The sequence below is a fragment of the Tenrec ecaudatus genome, chromosome 3, assembly GCF_050624435.1.
Source record: "Tenrec ecaudatus isolate mTenEca1 chromosome 3, mTenEca1.hap1, whole genome shotgun sequence".
In the NCBI taxonomy this organism is placed as follows: Eukaryota; Metazoa; Chordata; class Mammalia; order Afrosoricida; family Tenrecidae; genus Tenrec; species Tenrec ecaudatus.
This window is the reverse complement of record NC_134532.1, coordinates 100,903,499-100,927,040: the sequence shown is the minus strand read 5'-3', so window position 1 is coordinate 100,927,040 and position 23,542 is coordinate 100,903,499. Positions and strand designations below refer to the sequence as shown.

The window sequence follows — 23,542 nt, the reverse complement described above, 5'->3', positions numbered from 1 at the left end:
GAGCGTCCTGCTCCCCAGCATGATGTCCTTTTCCAGGGACTGGTCCCTTCGGATAATATATCCAAAATATGTGAGGCAACATCTTGCCATCCTTACTTCTAAGGAACATCTTATTTTCAAGACTGATTTGTTCATTCTTTTGGCAATTCGTGAAATAGTCAATATTATTTGATAACACTAGCAATAGTTGAGTATAAACACTCTTTAGCACATGGGGAAATATAGTAGCATCGTATTTAGGAAAGTATTCCTAATCACTTAATTTTTATTGATTTTTTGTGCATTTTATAGACATTCTAGAGACAGGTATATGTATAGAACTAAGTGAACACTAGTTAAATCTATTAACCAAATGTTATAAGAGAGTTCTTATTTTGAAATTTGATGTTTTAAGGTAGGCAGAGTAGTCTTTGTTGAAAGAAGATAATGAAATAAAGCAGTGACTATGCATGGATTTTATGCATGAATTATCTAGACATAGTATACAAGTAGTACACATTTATCAAACACTTGCCCTATGGCATGGAATGTTCTAAATGCTTTACAGTTATTGTCTCTTCAAATGATACCCCAAATCGGTAATATAGGGAAGAAACTGATTCTCATTTGAGAGATGAAAAAAATGAGGCACAGAAAGACTATGTTACTTGCCAAGGGCTAATCTGTGAAATTTGATCAGAGATCTGACAGGAAACAGCAGCATATGCATGCTCTTCTTCCTCAGAGAGGATCCAGGTACGTTAAGATTGTTCCCAAAGAGGAATTTATTTTAAAAGGCTATTATGTTCTGCATGTAACCCTGATGAATTGATTCAGTGTATGCTGTGGGCGTCAGGCTTTGTAAACGCTCTGCAGACCATTCTGATGTGTGGTCCAGATTCAGAACCGCTGATGCCATAAGCTGGGGGCAGACGTGTCCTCCTCCACTTGTGATATAATTCCAGTACCTCCCACGACCCCAGCTGATAGCAGAGGAAGACCACAGAAAGGTCTTGTTGTTGGCCAGGGAGAAGGTCCTAATTGGTGGTTAGTAGGTTTTTCCTTTCTTAAATAATGATATATGTGATGGAAGGAAATGTGGAAGTGTTGGGAAGCTTCAAAATGACCACTCTAAAAATTTGAGATACCGTCAAGAAGGAGAGACTGGGAATTTATTCCTTACTAGGGTCTTTTTCTTCTTTGTCAGTGGACTTTCCTAGTGCTAATGTATTACAGTAATGGGTGACGCTAACACTGTAGAAAACTTAAGGAGGAAGGAGAAAGGGAGAGGGAGAGAGAAGAGCCTGAACACGCCCATTCGGCCAAGCAAGGATCTACGCATTTTCTCTAGACGACTGTCTTGACTGCCAATACTCTACCCAGAAAATTCAATCCCTTAGCATAAGGCTGCCAGGAGAAAGCCGGTAGCTCCAGGAATGACTGGGCGCTGTTAAAGAGATTGACCAGGAGTTCATTTCCCACGTTTGGGAACCATGCAATGGTGAGACTCTGAAGGGTTCTTGGGAGAAACCACATGTGTGCCGGGGCATTGGGACACAGCCAGAGAGTCTTCTGTGAAGACCACGTGGCCACAGCTCTTTGGGAGACCGCTTAGACTCAAATACTAGATTGAAGCTTTGAACAGAGAGGGCTGTTTAATAATGAAAGCCGCCAGAAATGCATGGCACTAACCTAGGTAGTGCAAAGCAGTTACTAGAAGAAATAAAATAAGTTCATGTTTAGACTGAACGAGTTGAGACTCAAAAACATCAGTTAGATCACACAGCTGTATTATCAATCACATGCAATTGATGTACACTGCTGTTTGCTTCCATTGAATGATTTTAAATCACAAGACCCTATGTACCCTATTTTTCTAAGCTATTATCTTTATGGGAGCAGATGGCCAAAGGAGCCTTTAAGAGAGGAGCTCAGCTCCTAATCACTGTGCCTCAAAGGCTCCTGTCATATATGTTAGCTCTGAAAGTTTCACCAGCTCACATGTAACTCCATCAGTGGTCACACTGGCACGATTGGTTCCTGGTAGAATGAACATAAATCTGACTTTGGACTTAATAAGAATTGTAGACTACTCCAACCCTTCTTTTGCTGACTTGCTGGTTAATCACTACTTTAGTTAGCAGACTGTCTTTTGTTACAGGCATATATACTAGCTGGCCCCCTAGGATGTTTACTGAACCCTGGTACCACTGCTTGATTGGTGTTGGGCTGCTAACCACCAAGTCTGCAGTTCAAACCTACCAGCCGATCTGAGGGAGAAAGTGGAGGTTGTCTGTTCCTGGGAAGATTGACAGCCCAGGAAAGTCTATATAGTGTTACTATGAGTTGGAATCGATTTGATGACAGTGGGTACTGCCAGAGTCAAGGGCTTGCAATTTAGGAACAGTCTAAATTAGTTTGCTAGACAATTGCTGTTGCTTTCAAATAAGCTATATTCCAAATTTAAAGTCAATACGGCATGTACTTGTATGATACCAAACAAAAAAAGGGGGGAGTGCTTTACAGAGTTTGCCAGGAAATGAAAGAAAAAGACAATGGAATGTTCTTCACAAACACGTTGAAGGCCCTCGTATTATATAGAACTAGAGAAAATTTGCCGATTTCTCATGCTAATGTTTTTAAAGGACATAGCAGCTTTCAAAATAATTTAGCCAGTTGATCAGTCCTCAAGAACATAAGCTAACATGATACATTTGGCTAAACATAATTAATAAAATAGACAGGTGTATATATTAAATATGTCCACATGTGTTAACATATGTGTTTGATGTGACTCACTTGATACATTAGCTGGTGCATTGAACTTTGAAGTTTTATTTTTCTCCATTTGTAGATGAAAAGTCTGATCCTGAAAATAATTATTTGTAATAATACACACTCACACATGTGAAAATCAATTCAAAGCCAAATATATTTTAAAATTAGCAGGGCTATATTTTTTCCTGCTAGTATCAGCCCAGAGAGACCAGGCTATCACTTAGTATTGTTGACAATTGCTGACTCAAGAGTTTTGCATGAAATAGAATCTTAACAAATATAAGATTTAATCCTCAAAACTACATAACCAATTTCACCTCGTAATGGGCCTGAGGACAAGGATTCCAGGCAATGCATCGTCAAGCTAGTTAACACTGAGAGAAAGGCTGGGAATGCGGACCAGCTTCCTGGTACAGTAAACAATCCTGAGAGGTAGATGGACTCCAAGATGTGTGTCTGTGCCTCATCTAACAGTGTCGTGAGGAAGCCACGTCCCATGAGGTTTGGGTGGTGTTTCGGAATCACCAAGTCATCTCTAAGCAGCTAAGGAACAAGAACACAGTGCTAAGTACTTCAAGAAGGTAAAGCATCTCATTTGAAACAGGCCTCAGCCCCGTGGTAGATTAATCAACCATTTAGGATCCAAAGAGAAGCATTTTCCCAACGGTAAGGGTTCAGAGGGGTGAAAAGAAGGAGGACCGGACCCAGGGAGTACTGGGAGAGACATCGGACTAAGTGATGGAATGTGGACAGCACTGCAGCGGATGCGCTGGAACAAACGTGCGTGGATCGCTGAACGTGAGACTAATGACCTGCTCTGTAAGCCTTTACCTCATTCGCAAGAAAACGTTTCTAAAAATCTCATTTGAGAAACAGAATATTTGCTCTTGGGGGAATATTTGGCTACCTTAATGAGAACAGTTTGATATATTGAATTACCTTAGGTGCTTTGTTTTCCTGAATGATTGGACTCATTGTTATTTAAACAGTGGATCCGTAGCAGACTTGTCCCTCCGGCTTCTCTACAAGCCTTTTCAATATCCGAGGTGCGGTGACGGTCTCCTGGAGATGGCAGTGACTGTTTGCTGTTAGAATGAACAGCATGTAGCTCTCTTTAGTACATAAGACTGGTGCTTTTGAGATGAAAGCATTTTAAATTCATGTTTGGAATATTGTGAAGGAGAGATTGTATCTCCAGTGTGTGTGTGTGTGACAATTATTGCTCTTTGATATTTAGGATCCCAATTGCCCAGGACTCATCTCTCTACTACTGTGAGTACTCTGTTGATAAAGCAATCAAGAGGACTCAAAGAGGACGACAGTCTCTCTGATTCCATCTCAACACTAGCCCCTCCTTCACCACTCCTTCAACCCTTTAATCAAAATCACCGGGCTTGCATTTTACCTTCCGGCACTCTGCTCCCTCCAAGAAAACTACAACCATCAATGAGTGTAATTTCTTAATTACAACAACTTAATACCTTTAACAGTGTCCTGCAGATAATTTTAATGAATCAATGATTATCTGATGTTTATCGGATGCCAGGCACTTCTTTAATCATGCTTTAAATATAATGAGAGAGGGTCATAAAGTTATCTTTCTGCAGGAAAGTTTTTCTTTAAAAATATGACACACTTATTTCAATTTTGAGGTAAAGCAAGCAAAGTCTGTAGTAGTAGGAACAACTTTGAAACTTTCATCATGCCATGCAAGATATCCTAAAGGTGAACCTATTAAAGGGCCATGAAATCAACTTGCTAGAGGCTCCAACGGTTCTCAACCTGTGGGTCACAACACTTTTGGGGGTCGAACAACCCCTTCACAGGGGTCACCCGAGTCATAACAGTAGCAAAATGACAGTGATGAAGTAGCAAGAACTATAAAGTTATGGTTGGGGTCACCACCACATGAGGACCTGTATTAAGGGGTTGCGGCATTAGGAAGGCTGAGAACCACTGCTAGACTTTCCTCTACAGCTCTTACTCCATTTCTTGCTCTCTCTCCCACTTCTGACGCCTCTGTCAGGCCCTCCTTTGTCTCTTAGGTAACTAGGCTGGCTCTTTAGCTGTTGTCTCTGATTCTGGTTTCACATTCCTCAGTTCATGCTACAGAGCGCTGCCAGAGAGCTGTTTGGGAATCGCCTGCTATGCCACCACTGAAAACACTCCAAAGGCTCTTCATCACGCCCATCAAAAGAGCCAGGACTCTTTTTAGCTTCTTTTACCTATACAAAATTTATGTGCCTTATGAATGATTCCCTTCACAATAGTCTTATTACAAGCCCTGGCCCCCCTTTTTTTAACAGACGAGGGAACCAAGAATTAGAGAAGTTAAGTCAGTAACCTAAGGCAATACAACCAATGATAGATGCCAAAGCCCCAGTTCTTACTTACCCTCCTGCAGTTCACAGGTGCCCCTCAAATCGTCCATGGTTTGGTCCCCCATCTCCTAACACCCCCAAAGGTGTACACGTTAAAACACTGCAGTTCTCTCAGAACGCCCTGAGTTCTTGCTGCGGTTTGATGGTGAGTCACTTCCCACTGCGATGACCCCGCATGTGCAGAGGATACTGTTGCACGGCGTTGTCCAGGCTGTGATGCTGTGGCGGCAGTGTGTCAGCTCTGTCCAGCAAGGTGCTTCTTGGCCAACTAATAATTTATGGTTGAAAGTTTTAGCTAGTGGTTCAGCATTGAACTGCGCTCAGCCCTCCAGGGATCTCTCCTTTCTTACTCCCACCACTCTATTCATTGATGTCCTGAGCTCGAATGCTCCTGCACCCTTTCTCCCAGGATTTCCCCTAATAGGCTTGGAGACACTTTACACTGGAAGACTCAGCTCACAGTGAGATTTCTGGGATGTTTGATTTAGTTTTCTGGACAGAGCTAAGCACTTGCTCCTCTGTCTTCTCTTGATCACACATAGATTTCCCCTGACTCCCCCTCCCATCTGCCTTGCTGTGGGGGCTGCACCTTTTGCCTATATATCTGCTTTATCTATTAGAGTCACAGTAATCAAAGTGTTTTGGCTGTGTCCCATAGGCAGAATAAAGGGGCATATACCATATATGAGGGGTTAACCCCAAAACAGTTTTTTTTCCAAAGCTATGTATTTATATTTTTTTACAACACAACCTTAAAACCTTCAAAGTACTCTCCATATACTTAATAGATTTTTCAAATCTGCATTCCATTCTTAGAACCATTTTTCAAACTCTTCTGTTTGTATGGCTGACAGCACCTCCTCATTGTTTTCTTCCCCTCTTCTATGTCATCAAATCTCCATCCTTTCGTCCCTCTTCATTCTTGGAAACAAAAGGGAGTCACACTGAGCAAGGTCAGGTGAAATAGGTGCATAGAGCAAGAGAGGTATGCTGTGTTTGTTTTTCTCCAAAACTGGTGGAATGGAAGGGATGAATCAGCCAGGGAGCAGTATAGTGAACCAGTGAAACATACAATATTCCTTGTGACTTCCCCCACCCCCACTCCCATCCCCCATTATGACCCCAGCCCTGCCTTTCACTTTGGGCTAGACTGTGCATGTACATGCACACTGGCACAGATGAAAGCTCATGGCAAATGGAATCCAAGTCAGACACACCCCTCAGGGACAGAAATGGGGATAGTGATATCAGGAGGGATGGGGAAAGGTGGAGAGAGGAGGGGACTCCCCCCCCGCCATAGGGATGAACAACAGAACCTGTGGGGGAAGGGAGACAGTGGTCAGTGTTAAGATATGAAAATAACAATGATAATTATTTTATCAAGGCGTCACCATGGGGGCAGGGGGATGGGGTAGGGAAGGGAAAAAGAGGAGCTGATACCAAGGGCGCAAATAGAAAATAAATGCTTATAAAATAATGATGGTAGCATATGTACAAATATGCTTGATACAATTGATGTATGCATTGTTATAAGAACCATAAGAGCCCTCAATAAAATGATCTTAAAGAAAAATAAAAACCAAAAATACCTGGTGCACTGAGATGTCTGCATGAGCAGGTGCATTGTCACGGTGGCAAAACCAGTCCCCCATCTGCCACAAATCAGGCCTTTTTTGTCCCACAGTGTTATGCAATCTTTTCAGAACCTCTGAATAGAAAGCTTGATGAATAGTCTGATTTGGTGGAATGAACTCCAAATGCACGATCTCCCTCACATCAAAAAAACAAATGAGCATAATCTTGATCTTTGATTTCACTCTTTTGGGTGAAATCACGAGCTTTTTTGGGTGAGGTGACGATGGCATCTTCCACTGGCTTGATTGATGTTTGCTTTCGGGGTCATAAGAATAGTACCATGTCTCCTCACCAGTGACCTTGGAAAAACGTCTGGTCCCTTCAGAGCTGTCCCTTCAAAGTGAGGCATGTTTCTACTGGATGTTCTTGGGGCAGTCAGGCCCAAGGCACACATTTCACAGGGATGCTTCTCATTCCCCAATCTTCTGTTAAAATTCCCCGAACTGAACTCCCACATAGTCCAGACAACTTCCCCATCTCTTCTCTGGGCTGTGGTTGGCCTTTGAGCACACGTGCATGCATCTTGTTGACACTTTTGTCCATTCAGAAATTTGACAGATGTCCAGAAGGAGGGTTGTTTTCAATTGACATTTCACCTTTTTTGAAACAATAAGCCATTTGTACATTGGGATTTCTCCCACAGCTCTGTCCTTGTAAGCTGTGTTCAACATCACAAGTTTCCCGCACAGGAAACACAATTTCATAGCTGCATGCTGTTCTCTTCAATAGGTCATCACAAAAACAAGGTTTGAGCAATACTGCTTTTATGAAAAAATTCACTGTGACAAGAGAGAACCGAGTGCACGAACTCAGAACGAGTTGCTTGCTGCTCATCTAGCAAGAAAAATTCACACTACAAAAGCTCTGTATACACACACACACACACACACACATGCATACACATATATAAAAGCACACAAATAAAAATTATTATTACTAAGGTTCCAGTTTATACATGAATAGGATTATTAAAGAAACATATTCAAACATGTCTCTGTGATCAGTAGATGGATGTAGACAAGTTCTCTCCGTAATTAGGGTGCTTTCCAAAAAGGGCTACGGAAAAAAAAAAAAAGCACTGTGTAAACATCAGTGAGCCCCAGCTGATCTTTCCACTAGTTTTAAAAATTAAGCTCAAAGTCAATGAAGATGATTATAAGGAATGCACAGTACCTAGGAGCAAGCCCTGGGTTTATCAAGAGGAGCTCAAGAACAAGGTCCAATGAAAACAGTGACTTCTAAGAGGATCGTTGGTGCCATTAAATTCATATGGCAAATGGTTTCCTTTTTTATTCCATAGGGGAAACCTTGATAGATTTTTCTGGAAGGGCACAGGAGAATCACAATGACTTTTTAAGAATAATTTTTAAGAAAAACGAACACTGCACAGATGAGAAAAAATCTAGGAAACTAGCTCCAGGGGATATTTTTTCCATCCTGACCATGCACTTGCACATTAGGAAACCTTATGCCATGCACCTTGCCCTTCCAGACTTCTTTTGGTTCCCCAGACTGAAAGACTAGTTTAAAGGACCACAGTTGGCTTTCTCTAGGATGCCCAAATTGCCATTTTGACATGGAACCTGAAGAGTGCACAGTTATTTAGGGGAAGGGTTGGAGAGGTCGAAATACCACCACCAGAAATACGCAGACTCAGATGGAGGATGTATTGAAGAATGATCGCTTCAAGTTTTAAAATAAAGTTTTATTGGCATATACGCACACAACATGCAATTGAACTATTCGTCCATATTAAGAAGAGTTGTGCAAGCATCCCCTCGATTTCAGAACGTTTTCTCCTCATGTTCACTGTTGTTAGCTCCCATTGTCCCCCATCCTCCTCTCCCATGCCTCTATGTAGTTATTAATCCAGTTCCTGGCTCTATAGATGAACCGATGCTGGATTTCATATATGGAAAATCATACCCGAGAATGGCTGGAAACATACATATGTTCTTTTATCTAACTCCACAGAAAACCTCCTACAATATATACCTTGTATTAATATTATTTATACCAATCTCCTGATGTTTTTTCAGACCCAAAACATATTTTCATTTGTTGCCACATTGCAGCTGATTATATTACATTCATTAAGAGCAATATTTTAATTATAATCTGGTTTAAGTGCTGTCATGTTTAATGTACTATTGCCTGACTTGAACCATTGTCGGAAAAATCCCCAAAACAAGTCCAGAATATTTGGGGTTCTAGATGCTTATATCTTAAGTATCTTCCTAGTGCTTATTGCCTTATCAAGGAGAATACTATAGCAAATTTCCTCTATAATAAATAAATATAATGAATATATAAGTAGAGGAAATACATATTCCAAATTATTAAAAATTATTTTAGCTCTTTTAGTTGTATGTTAGATCTGGTGAGAGAGAAATTATTTTTAATCTCACAGTATGGCTAACAAAGTAGAGAAGGGCCCACCCTTGTTGCTCCCTTATGTTTAAAATATAAATATTATCTCAAATTAATAGTGCCCTTCAGAAATATTTGAAAACCTGTGACATCATGTGCGGAAGTAGTTACTCAGAACTTGACATGAATGTGGAAATCCACGTATCTGGACACTATCAATCATACACACTGCGACATGTTGGATGGAATTGGGGCCTTTGTTCCTTCCACCAGGTTGGAGGCTCTCCTTTTCAGGGACATCACCTCAAGGACCATAGCGCGCATGCCACTGCCCCTCTCACAGACCAGACATGGTCAGGTACCATGATTAAATGTCAGTGAACACTCATTTCCTTGTCACTGTTTTAGATAAAAATAAATGTATGTGGACGTTCCCGTTGGCTTGGCAGCTACGTGGGGGAAGGACATTGCGGGCACAGGGTACTTACTAAAAATACAAGAACCCTGAGAAACAAGTCTGCTTGGCATGGTTGAGAAACAGAGACAGGAGCACAGCTGGCCCATACGTCCATGAGACATAAAGTTCTAACGAGTTATGTCTTTCATAACGATAAAACCTCTCTCTCCTGGGAAGTCTGATCCTGTAGCTATTTCCCCATCCTTAAATGATTGACACACTAGTCCTGTCGGAGCAGTTTTGAACTGTGGTCTTCCTCTTTCCTGTTCATCCACTTAGGCTCTTTGGGCTGGAGCAACCTCGCCACTGGTCCAAGAGCACTTTACTTAAATGACTAATAATCACTAATTTTGTATAAACATGGTTACAAATAATTACAGGGCCAAGAAAAAACAGATGCACCGATCGTCTTTATTTTGACCTCTACTTCTGACAGAGAGAAAGGAAGAGCCTGGTGATATAGTCTAGTCTTTATCTGAGTCAGGAAAATAAGAAAAAGCAAATGAGCTTATTTAGATATTGCGTGCAAATGGACTGATTGAGAGAACAGCACTCTGGTACTGGTTAGTTGGTGTTTTTAAAGAGTCTTTCTGAATTTCAGTGTCCCAGCGACAAAATGAGCTACACATGATAACAGTCACTGTTTTTTGGTTTGTTTTTAAGGTTGAAAAATGCTGGAATATTTCTCAGCTTGATCATTAAAGAATCTAAAGCACAAAGAATTATTGAGCAATGGATTAGGAGGCTTCAAAAATTTCCGGAAGAATGGAATGGAAAAGTAATGGAAATTTTCATGAACTTCTTATGGCCTCCTGATTTATTGTGTAAAAACAAAACAAAACAAAACTCAGTGCCATAGAATTGATTCCGACTCAGCAATACGATAGGTCAGAGTAGAGCCGCCCTTGTGGGTTTTTGAGACTATAACTCTTTACGGGAATAGAAAGCCTCATCTTTCTCCTGCACGGTGGCTGGTGGGTTTGAACCCAATACACCCTGGTAATAACGCCGTGTCCCACACTAGACACACAAGTAATGGGGTCTGTCATCCTATTTATTATTCTTCTGATTTCAAAAGGGAGCAACTCATTTTCACGCACATTTTCTTTGCTTTGTGGCTGTACACATAAAAGTCGAGAGCTCCGAAGCCAAACGAAAGGATTTACAATGATTCCCTTGAACCTTGTGTGTGTTTTCTTTTCTTTCTTCTTTTTCTTCTTCTTCTTCTTCTTCTTCTTCTTCTTCTTCTTCTTCTTCTTCTTCTTCTTCTTCTTCTTCTTCTTCTTCTTCTTCTTCTGCTTCTTCAATGTTTGGAACAATTACTTTGTGTAACCCAGTTTTTGTGACTTATGATTATTTCAGTTTTGATAAAATAATGCACATTTTGCATGATGTTTGCAGCATCAGTTATTATAAGACTTTTTAATTCAGCAGTTTGACTGGTTTAAAGGCAACAGATCCTAAAGTTAAATACCTTCAAGACAAAAATAAGATTAAATGATAGTCTCATTTAGAAATAGTACAAAATATGCTTGATGCAATTGATGTACGGATTGTTATAAGAGCTGTAAGAGTCCCCAATAAAATCTTTTAATAAAAAAATAGTACAGATTGAACCTATTATTGTCTTTATTTTCCTGTAGTAAATATATACATGATGACATTTTCCATTTCAGCATTATTCTTAAGTAACAGTGCCTGTTATTAAAAGGAAATACCTCAAACTATGAAGAATTACTTGCATATGATTCTAAGGAGTGACTCAGCATGACCACTTCCAATGCTTCCAATCGTGTTTGCCTCTGCTCCTCCCTTTTCTCCTTTGTAAAATGAGGGTAGCGATAGCATCTATCTCCAAGGGTTGCTTTCAGGGTTAGAAATTACCCTAAATTCCTCAGTGCGCAGGCAACATTCCAATGCCGTCCAATTATGTTTGTGGCCGCTCTAATTTTCCTCCACCAATTTCTCTGAAATTGAGGGCCTATCTGCTTTCTTCCACGCCATGCTGGGTCTCTGGACCTCAGGGTCCCCGGAGGGCTCCTGCTGTTCCGGGGTGTCTCCCTGTGAGGGGCATTTAATGGTTTCAGAATGTTGCCTCACCCTCACTGCCTGTAATTGGAAACAGCATATGGAAATCATCACAAAGAGAAAGAAGCACTTCAAGTGCTTTGAAATATAAAAGAAAATAAATGTGCCCTAGTAAGTAAATATAGGGCCCTGATCCCTGCATAGTCAGGCATGTTCTTCGCCAGGGACTTTGGGAAAGGCTAATGAGCGGGCCATTCCCTCCCCGCCCCCACTCCCCCCACCCCCACGCTTGCCTCCTAAATTAGAAGTTATTACTATATAAGGCCGCTTGCTCGAAGTCAATGATCATGCATTCAACCCTGTGTTGGTGTGTGTTTTAACTTTTCCAACAGTGATGAGTTCTTTCCACCAGTCACGATCCAGCACCAATGACTAACAGAGCCCACAGAGTCGACGGAGTTACCTGTGCCATGAGGATTTCTTTACGAAAACACAGCGCGCCCCCCTGGACGGGGCTCCGCGTGACTCCTGTTAGGCGGCTTTGTGTGCATCAGATATTACACGCATTGGCGGCTGTGGAGCGTCAAGACGCCGCGATCCCTTTTGCGGTCTCGATCTCTTGGCTCCCTGCCTGCCAGATGGGGACAGCCAGCAGCCCTGGGGCTGTGCAGGCGCCTCCTCTGCGGGCAGCAGCGCGGCTTCGGGTGGGGCGGGGACCTCGGGCTGCAGGCGCAGGATGCTGGAGAGACACATTTGATTAAGGATTCTATTATGGGTTTATCGCATTATGTTCTTCTTATCAAAAAACAAGACCAGCCCTTCACCTGCTCTGACCTTTTCCTCTGTCTGCCCTTCCTGTTTCAGAAGGATGATTTCTTCCCCTACTCTCTCTTCCTCTTCCTTCCGCATGGTGATTTCTTCCCCTACTCTCTCTTCCTCTTCCTTCCGCATGGAGGCCTTGTTCCTACCTGTGTTTTCCTCCATCAGGGGCCCAGGTGGCGGAGAGGGCTCCAGGTTGGCTGCTTCACTGCACCCTCAGGTCAGTTCTTCAAAAACGCAGGAGAGAGGGAGCGTACCATCTCTGAAGATGGACAGTCTGAAACCAGAAGGGTTGGAATCGACTCGATGCTACCAAAGACCACAAATCTGATGTCATGGTAGTGGCAGGAACAAGAGGAGCGGTGTGTGTGTGTGTGTGTGTGTGTGTGTGTGTGTGTGTGTGTGTGTGTGTGTGTGTGAGAGAGAGAGAGAGAGAGAGAGAGAGAGAGAGAGAGAGAGAGAGAGAGAGAGAGAAATGAATGAACATAGGAATTTCAATATAATATTGCTCTTTCTTAATCGATTTTCAGGGAGAGAACATGCCAGGTCTTGTACTTCAGGGAGGATCCTAACGAGCATGGAAAGTTATTCCGCCCTTATAGGTGTGTGAGTTTTCAGCGCTTCGCTCATACAAATTCCTTCGCTAGTTTTTGAAGATCTTCATGTTTTTAACCGTGAGATACCCTCCCAACCCCAAACAAACCCTGTCTGACCTCGGGAACCCGCCGTGTGTGCTCTTTCCCCAGGGCTCTGTGACTCTGACCAGGCTCTTCGCAGAAATGGAATGTTCCTCTATTTATTTCTCTGAGGCACACAGTAGGGATCCTATAGAGAGGCTTTGTGATTTTTTTTCAATGACTTGGTTAAGAACCCCTACTTGTAATTTAGTAAGTGATAAAACTACATTCCGTCACATCAAGTAAAAGGCAGTTTTTGAGAAATGTATAAACCTTCTCAGAACCTTGGAGTAGGAACAGAGGAGCACAAGGTTGTGACCTGCCTCGGAGGCAAGTCGCAGCCAGAGACAGTTGCACTGCAGGATTTAGGGGCAATGTGGGTCACCGGACTACAGTGCAGCCTGAAACAAGAACATCCTTACTGTATCCAACGGCTGCTCTTCAACCCAGGGCAACACCTGGGCAGGTAGAACTGTGCTCTGTAGTGTTTCCAATGGCTGCCTTTTTAATTTTTCCTTTTCAAAATCATTTTATGGGGGGGCTCGTAAAACTCTTATCACAATCCATCCATCCATCCATCCATCCATCCATCCATCCATCCATTGTGTCAAGCACATTTGTACATTTGTTACCATCATCATCCTCAAAATATTTGCTTTCTACTTGAGCCCTTGGTATCAGCTCCTCATTTCCCCGCCTTCCCTTCCTACCCCCTCTCCCTCACGAACTCTTGATAATTTATAAACTATCGTTATTTTGACATGTCTTACACTGTCAGAAGTCTCCCTTCACCCAGCTTGCTATTGTCTCCCAGGGAAGGGGTTCTATGTAGATCATTGTGATCAGTTCCCCCTTTCTCCCTACCTTCCCCTTCCCCTCCTGGTATGGCTACTTTCATTATTGGTCCTGAGGGGCTTATCTGTCCTGGATTCTCTCTGTTTCCAGCTCTGATCTGTACCAGTGTGCATGCTCTGGTCTAGCCGGAGTTGTAAGATAGGATTGGGATCATGATAGTGGGTGGTGGGTGGGGAGGAAGCATGAAAGAGCTAGAGGAGAGTTGTATGTCTCATCCTCCAGTGGCTGCATTTTCAGAAGGAGAGCGAGCGCCAGGACTTTCTTCTGTGGTATGTCTGGGTGGGCTCAGGCTGCCAATGTTTTGATTATGAGCCTTGTACATGCAACTCGTTGTACCGCCCAGGGACTATATTTTTACTTTGGAAACTGAAAAGACTCAAATGTTTAGAAAACCAACATCTTGGAAGTTTCCCCGAGGCAAGGTGACAAAGATGTTTGCCCATAGCAGGCCTTCCTTTTTTGGACTAAAACAATTATTTTCGATACCTTCCACTGGTCCTTCTAGTTTGAAAGTTTGTATTGCTCACACGTGGCTTGTTGCTCTGCTGTTTGTAAGTAGGAGTCATGTCTTTTCATGGTTCTTGTAGCGTTGTTCTTGGGTGCTGTCTAGTCGGTTCTGACTGATAACCCGATGTACAACAGAACAAAACAACTCCTGGTCCCACACTGTCCTCACAATGGATGTTTGAGCCCATTGTTTCAGTCACCGCGTCAAACCATCTTGAGGCTCTTCCTCTTTTTCGCTGCCCCTCCATTTTACCAACTGTGATGTCCGTTTCCAGGGATTAGTTTCTCCTGATAACATATCTGAAGTACGTGAGGTGAGCAAAGTCCTGCCATCTTTGCTTCTAAAGAGCATCTGGCTGTACTTCTTCAAGGCAGAGCCCTGCTAGCATAGTGGGTTATGTAGTAGGGCACAAAGTCAGCAGTTTGAAACTACTAGCTGTTGTCAGGAGAGACCAGCCCCTGGAGAAGGACATCATGCTTGGTAAAGTAGAGGGGCAGGGAAAGAGAGGACAGCCCTCAATAAGCTGAATTGATGTAGTGGCTCCCTCAGTGGGCTCAGGAGTAGAAACAATTGTGAGGATGGCGCAGGACCTGGCATGGTTTTGTTCTGTTGTGTGTCGCTATGGGTCAGAACCCACTTGATGGCACCTAACAACAACAACCTGCTCCATAGGAGAAAAATGAGGCTTTTTACTTGCAAGAAAAATCAGTCTCAGAAACCCACTGAGGTTCTCAGGCTGCTAGGAGTCGGAACGGCAGTGAGTCTATAGGTGAATGAGCCCTGGCGGCATAGCACGTTGGTCTGCTTACCAGACGATCTGCAGCCGGAGGTCACCAGCTGCTCTGTGAGAGAAAGACACACACAAAAGATATATGTTTATTCTACAACTCCCCATCACTGTTTTTGACTCACCTGGCTCCTTAGAGGGTGTCTCTCCACCTCCCAATTTATTATCAGTTGCAGATCATGGGCCTCGTTGCAGATCATGGACCATGTCCCCAGGAAGGGAGTGCCTGATGGAATGGAAGACGAGCTTTCTTCCAGTCTCAGAAACCCAGAGGGGCAGCTCTAGTCTGGCGTACAGGGTCACCGTGAGTTGGAGTTAATTCTATGGCAGTGAGTTTGAGTTCGGTTCATAGTTCTACTATAATCCCACTCCAGATAGATGATTAACATGCATATATATTGTTGTTAGTTGATAATTTGATTCTGACTCAAACATCCTTGGAGCAGAAATTCTCCAAAAGATTATGACCTCTCTGAAGTGAATCACCAGGCCTGTGTCCTAAGAGACCTCAAGTGGGTTTTAACCATTAACCTTCAGCTTAATAGTAGAGTGCTTACATATTTGTACTACTCAGGGACTCCATACACATCTATACCTGCCATATACTTACATACATATATATGCCATGTATATAAGGTGGGATTATATATTTATCAAAAATTTGTTAAATGAATGAATGTCTTTCATTCTTTAGAGCAACTATTGAAATATCTGGGTTTGCTGAGGTTTTAGCTGCAGCTTTTTTGAGAGCAATTTATCTAAAAGATAATTAGGAAAGTGACAGATATTTATATGTGTTTATAATTCATTTGAGAGTGGAGAGTACTAAGATGCATACCCAAATGGTTCATGGAAAAGACCACCAAAACCTGCAGAAGGCTGTGAGTGACAGTGTGAACCCAAGATTCCTTGATGGCAACTACATAGGAAATAAGCCTCCGCTGACCTCCCTCGGTCCACAATCAAGACGGGGGAGGAAAGTGGTGACTAAAGAGAAATGCATTGAAGAGGTGAGTACAGAAGATTAAAGGCATACATCTGACTTGAACTGCTAAAACCTTGTCAGCTGATCACCCCTCTGATGCCTGCTGGACCTAATCTGCTTTTCAACATGTTCTGTATTTTTGTTCATTCATATTGGGGTGTATCTCAGAGGTGTAACAGCATTGGGGTTACCGTCTTGAAGTTGTGCTATATGTTTTTCTGTTTTTCAGAATATGAAACTCAGGATTGAGGGACCTATAGGGACAGTAAGCAGAACAAAGATTGGGGGGGTACAGAGGTGGTGAGGGGTAAAAGGAATGTTTAGAAACTAATTGTGGTAGCAATTGTGTAATTCTACTTGATGTGATTGAACTATGGAATGATATATGTGTCAACTCAAAATTAGTAATAATAACAATAATAATAAAACAACCTGCATTCTCGGCATGCATTTACGATATGACCTTAGCAATGTCTAAAACGATTTCACGTTCAGCTTCTGTACTCATAAAATGAAAGATTTAGGAGCGATGACTTTCAGGTTCCTTTTAGCTGGAGTCTTTTTTTTTTTTTTAGCAAGCAGATAATGTGTGAAAAAAATGCACATGAATGCTCGTATTGTTCTGATAATGTGCAAACTAGAATCTTTCCTGAAAGATCAATTTTTACACCACATTTTATTACAATTTCATTTTTAAAATCAATATTTGAAACCTCTTTTTGGTTTTGAAATAATACAGAAACTCTGAAAATGGTATTAATTTATTCTCACTGGATTTTTCTTTTTTAATTCTCAAAATTGTACTGTAGTAAATTATCATTGAATTCATCATTTTCTATGTTTCTTTTTAAAATACAAAATGCTTTCTTTATTTTATTATTTGTATCATTAAAATGTAATAATATATCAATATAATTTATATAATAAAATATTTTCCAAATAACATTTCTCTGGTATACACGAAATTGTCCTTATCGTTGAGAATTCCTAGACTTAACCACATGTATGTTTTAATAAGTCGAACTTCTTTGCTCAAATTCTGTATCCTTCTCCTGTCACAGTGATGAGGTTTGGGGCTGTGATCTGCAAGGTCAGCAATTTGAAACCATTAGCGGCTCCTTGGAGGAAGACGGGTTTTCTACTCCCGTCAAGAGTTACAGTCTCAGAAACTGACAGGAGCAGGTCTACTCTGTCCTATAGGGTCGCTATGATTCAGCATCTATTTGATGGCAGCAAGTTGGGTTGGCTTTTGGTTCTCCCCCTCGCTATCCCAGAGGAACAATGCATACAGCTGATCTCACAGGGTTAAACCTCTCATTCCCTCTACTAAAACCGCTAGAAAATTTTGACCCAGCTGTTTGCTTATGTGAAGCCTTCTAACTTGATGGGGAGAGGGGAAGAGAGAATTCATTTGATAGTCTTCATCTATTCCTAAAACAGTTCCTATTTGAATCGAATGTGCCAAAGAGAAAACATGCACAGCGAGAGATAGCATCCTTGGTATCCTTGGTATACTTGCCTTGATTAACCTAATTCCATCTCTCAAAATGCAATATTCTGAACAAAATGATGGGTCTATCCCACAAATGCATTGTAATATCTATTTAAAATTTTTCTTAGGCTTTTCACTTTTAGATTTAGAAGGTATATTTAGATGTTATATCCTTATTGTAAAAAGAATTGAAACGGAGACGCATAGTCATAAGGTGAGAATCCTCCCACATCTGACCATCCAGAAATGGCTCACCAGCATATTGGAGAGCAACTTCTGACCTCCCTCTTTGAAAGAAAAACGTGTGAAGCAATGCACACAAATGCTCACATTGTTCTGTTAACATGCATGCGCCGACTCTCAGTCACCTTCACATTCATTCTCGTTTCTTAAAACGTGGTGAATGTGCTTTCTATTTAAACAACACATCACGAACATCTTCCAAGTCAATGACTATTGATCGATGGTACAAGGTTTTCTCTAAAAACAAAAACAAAACCTCTTTATTGTGAGTTAGGGAATATTTCAAGGGTAACCAATTTTGCATTCAGCAATCTGTACACATTGTCTTTTATTTTAATCATTTTATTGGGGGCTCTTACATATCTTCTCACAATCCACCCATCCACTGTGCCAAGCACACACGTTGTGTCTTGACTCATCCATTACAATCCTCTCGATGTGCTATCACTTATCCCACTTCCTCACTGTGTTGCCTTGTCCATTCTTCCTTCTCATTATCCTCTCTATTTTGTCTAACAAGGTGGGGGAGAGGGTATGGTGACTTCAGTTCCAGACCTGAAGGGTTGACAGGGCCAAACTCTGGAGAGTTCCAATCCTATGACTCAGCCTGGCCTCTTTTATGATTTGGGGTTTTGTTCCACATTTATCTCCCACTCTATGCAGGATCTTCTAAGGAGATCCCTTGTAAAGCTGGTGGTAGTGGTATCTGGTGCATGGAGACTGATGGTTGTGTGAACCTTTAGTCCATTGGACTAATTTTTTCTACTTGTCTTCATTCTTCTTTCCTCCAGATGGGCCACCACCAATAGCCATGCCATAGATGACTACTCACAAGTGGATATTCATGCAAGACCTTAGCTACTCTCTTCAGTAGACATAGAACAGTGTCTTTGTGAGTGATGTCATGCCAATAGCCCTTGGTGTCTTTCAAGATTATGGTCTTGATCCTTCAAGCACAGGGACTCACTCCTTTAAGGTGATAGGTTATGTCTTAGAAGTTTTCATACCTTTACCTCCTACCTACTCCACCACATTCATGAATATATTTGCAACAAAGGTAAATGCATATATACAAATGTCATATATATTATAAATATATGAGTATATTCCACTCTCCATCCACACACGCTCAGCCTTCATGCCTATTCAAACATATACTCATAGACCATTAGTATTGCCAGATTATTTATAAAACAGTTTTGCCTCTGTTGCCTTCAGATCTTGCAAAATATAATCCCAGTATCTTCCCCTGCATCCATCAATTTTTTGCCCATCTCCCTCTTATTGCATATTGCCTATCCCTTCATCCAAGTTAAAACCTGGACTGCACACTAGACCAGAACACCCCTCCATCCTTTTCTCACCTCCTTTTCTCATCAAAGAATGCTTCTTTCAATGTGAGAATATTTTCTTGACTTCGAAAAACAATACTATCATATAATATTTCCATTTTATGACTGACTAATTTTACTTAGAATAATGTCCTCCAGGTTCACCCATGTTATGGGGTGTTTTGCATATCATCATTATTCCTCAGAGTTGCATAGTGTCTCATTGTGTGTTGGGCTGCTAATTGCAAGGTCAGTGATTTTAAATCATCGGAGGCTCCAAGGGAGGAAGATGATGTGCCGGTAAACAGTCACAGCGTTGGAAAGCCACAGTGGCAGTTCAACCCTGTCCTGTAGGTTCGATGTGAGTCAGAATCAACTCTAAGTCAGTGAGTTTTGTTTTTATTTTTTTGTTTATTCCCAAGTTTACTTATCCATTTTCCCACTGATGGGCATATAGGTAATTTTCATACTTTTGCTTTGTGAATGTGGAATTTCTATTCCCAGCGGTTTGGAGAACCGCCATGCTGCTTTCCGTGTGCCACTTCGCAGCTTCACCGCCGCCTGTGAGGGTTCCAATCTCTCCCCTCCCTTATCAGCATTGGTTGGTTTCTGGTTTTTTGTTGTTGTTGTTGCTTTTGTTAATTTTGCTATCAATGCCAGGTTGAGGTAGTATCTTATTTTTGTTTCGATTTACATCTCTTGAAAGGCTAATGATCATGAACATTAATTTCTTCATCTATTTGTCCGCTGCCTGTCTGTCTTCTTTGATGACATGTCTGTTGCCTTTTCCTTGTTGAATTGAAGTTTTCTATAAATTGACATTAGTCTCTTGTCCAGTGTGTCACTGCCAATTCTTTTCTCCCCAGTCTGTGGGTTCTCTTTTCACTCTTTTGGTGAAATCTTTCGATGCACAAGTGTTTGTTTTTAGGAGATTCCCCAACCATTTATTTTGTCTTCTACCATTTCCGTGTTTTCCGTTTTGTTTCATAGTGTTTTTATGCCTGGAATAAGGGCCCCTAAGTTTGTCCCTATTTTTTCATCAATGATCTTTAAAGTGTTGTTTTACATTTTGATCTTTGTGATACCATGCATTTTACATGGTACAGATCCTTAATAATTTACTTCAACCATCTTCTAGTGAACATGTAAGTTGTTTCTAATATTTATAAATTATTTCTCATCTTTCACTATTACAACTGGTGCTAAGATGAATATGTTTGTATAGAACATTTATTGCTGCATCCATCTGATCATCTTTCAATCTGCAAAGTTGAATTGTTACTAAAATAGTATTCTATATGATGTCATTTTTACCAAACTTGTTTTCTTTTTTGATTATGTGTCTGAAAATTAAGAGTACTTGAAATCATTTATAGTTACCTAAAACATACATTTTATATCCTACATCCATTACTCACCATCATATTGGTAAATATATATTTTCTTTTCACTGATGAATAAATAAATGTAAATGTTGAGTAGTAATTCAGGTAAAATATGTCTCTGTGCCAAGCATTTAAAATTTTTTATGGTGGTTTATAACTTTAACTTGTCTGGAAAGAAATAGTTTTGATAAAGTTTCCATGTGCTGCAGTGCCATTAAAATGTTTCAGGATAAAAAAAATCCACATCATAGGTCTCTCCAAGGGAAGGGACAGGAGGTGTTAGCGCGGAGTGGTTTGAAGTTTGCAGCTTCCCATGGAACTATCAAGGCAGGGATGTTAGGTAAACCTTATTTTCATAGACCTATAAAAACAACTATTTTGCTATCCCCATTGACAGATAATGTGAAAATGGGCACAAAAAGGCCATACATAAAAATATTGTGGTAGTTATAGCAGTGTTGGGTCTGTAAGCTTTTAGAGTTAGTTTCAAGAGAAAGGCTTCCTTCTAGGAAACTAACATTGAAATTTAGGTTTTATGTTCAATATAGTGGTGGTTTTAATACACTCAATAAAGGCATTGCAGAACTTTGATCATTTTGAAATTAGACAATTGTGAGAACAATCTGGGCGGTGTTTCCTTCTGGTGTACATGGGGGCTGTTCTGAGCCGGAACCGAGGCAACGATGTCTAATAGTAACACTAGTTAAAGGTCCTGGATCTCTCTGTTTTCCTAAAAAGAAGAGGAAGAGGTAGGAGAAGGGGTACAAGAAGGCGGGGGCAGAGGAGGAGAAGAAAAAGGAGAGGAAGAAGAAGATGAGGAAGCAGCAGCAGCAAATTAATTCATTTTAAAAAAAAGATCAGGTGTCAGCAGTACAAAGCCATGCAGGAATCAGTCCACCATACTGGGCTCTTGAGGAGCCTTACAGGCACTCGTGGCCGATTGGAACTCAACTCCATGAGAATAATTCCAACAGAAATCTGAGTTCGGGGTTCTTATGTTTACTTACACATCCATCCGACAATTCAAAAGAAAGGCACCCGTGTTTGCAAATTTACCCCAGCAAAGCCAAATCTGAAAGATAAAGTTTCTTTCAAGGCTGTGAAACATACAAAGCCTGGAAACTGACAGACAGGTGGCCCATTTATTCAATTTTTAAGGCCCCTAGTTGAGTTTTAGACATTATCAGGAGAGACCAATCTCTGGAGAAGAACCTCAGGCTTGGTGAAATGGAAGGTCAATGAAAAAGAAGGAGGCAGTTCTTTCCCTGCCTAAATAAAGCCTTTCTTAACTTCAAAAAAACAAAAAAAGAAAAGAAAAAGAGGGAGGCGTGTGACAAAATGTATGGGCACAGTGGCTGCAACAAAGGGCTCCGTGATCACAATGGTGAGGAAGGGGCAGGACTGGGGTGGGGGTGGGGGTTGCTTTTGCTGTACACAGGCTCGCTGTGAGTCCAAACCAACTCAATGGCACCTACAAGCAACAACAGATGGGTGTCGTGGCAGGATGGGGCTGGCCCTGTGTGGGCCCACGCTGAACTAAGAGGAGTTGATGGGTTGGGCACTGGGAGGAGAGCGGCTGTGAAGATGCTTGGGCATGTGATGGACGGTAAAGGTGCTCTTCTCCTCCCAGCCTTGCTCGTGAACAACCTTTCGGTACAGTAGAGTGGATAGAAACAGTAGGACATGGTTGCTGTGAAATTCAAGACGTTAGCTGTTCCAGAGTGGAGGTGACCTTTGATGACATCTCACTGTAGTGTGGAGAGATGTTTTCTGCCCATTGCTTCTCATACAAAGTGAAGGAGGGGAAGGCAGAGGAAGTAGCCTGGACCGAAGCCATTGTATAGAGTGCATTTGCCATTTTGAACAAAGGGAGCATCATACATCGGGCCTGAGGGTGGGCGTGGGCGTAGTGCTTTTGTCCTGGAGGGCTCTGGAAAGAGTAGGTGGTAGGAATAGACTTGGAGTGAATTGCAGGCCATACCTACCATGGGAAGGTTGGAGCAGGAAAACATGCATATACTTGCCAAGCTTGGGGACAGCAGTGCTCCAGCAGCTGATGGGACTTCTGAACTAACCACCTTACAATTGCAGCCTCGCATCATGACTCATGGGTTCAGGATGGACAAATGTACCTATGTGCTAGAAATACTATCTGATCTTTCAGAGTCATTCAGAGACACGTGCATGAATGGTAGTTGTTGTTGCTGCTTAAGTACCATGGCGTCTGTTTTTTGACTTATACAAATCCTTCGTATAACACAATGAAACCCCGCCTGGCCTGGCACCAGTATTACTACGCTTGAACTTCTAGTTACAGTCATTATGTCAATATATCATGTTAAGGGCTTTCCCTTTTTTTTTTTTTTTTGCTGACTTGTTTATCAGGCTTGCTGTCTTTAGGGACTAGTGCTTCCTGATGACATGTCCAAAGTACATGAGTCTTGCCATCTGCACTTCTAAGGACATTCTGGCTATCCTTTTTGCCAACACAGATTCTTCTCTGTCCGTGCTCTGTGTTCGTTCTACTGGCAGCCCCTGGTTTGTTCTTTGCCAGCACCATAATCTCAAAGCATCGGTTCTCCTCCAGGCTTCATTACTCATTGTCCAGCTTTTGCATGCAGATGAAATAATTGAAAGTACTTGGGCTCTGTTTCCCTGGAGCAGCAGAGATCTCCCGGCTGAGACAGAACAAGAGTGGACTTGATAATGACTAATTCACGGCTTACTGAAGGTGCATGGGCCATAGCTACAGAGTCCCTGTGACTACATTTGTATCCACCGGCATTGGGCTGTACTTCCAACGGGTTCTTAGAGCACAGCCTGAGTCCTGGT

At 41.7% G+C, this 23,542-nt stretch overlaps 1 protein-coding gene across 3 annotated transcripts in view; it reads left to right on the top strand.

Moving 5' to 3' along the window:
* SYNPO2 (synaptopodin 2) overlaps nt 1-23,542 on the top strand; it is a 250,065-nt gene that overhangs the window by 6,002 nt on the left and 220,521 nt on the right. Inside the window, exon 1 of one of the 3 annotated variants that reach the window (XM_075543875.1) lies at nt 15,583-15,603. The exons of the other annotated variants lie outside the window; for them this stretch is intronic. Within the exon in view, the coding sequence (XP_075399990.1) occupies nt 15,598-15,603 (6 nt within the window). The 5' untranslated portion in view covers nt 15,583-15,597. Of the gene's footprint in view, nt 1-15,582; nt 15,604-23,542 lie in introns of those variants that run through there. 3 annotated transcript variants of the gene reach the window in all.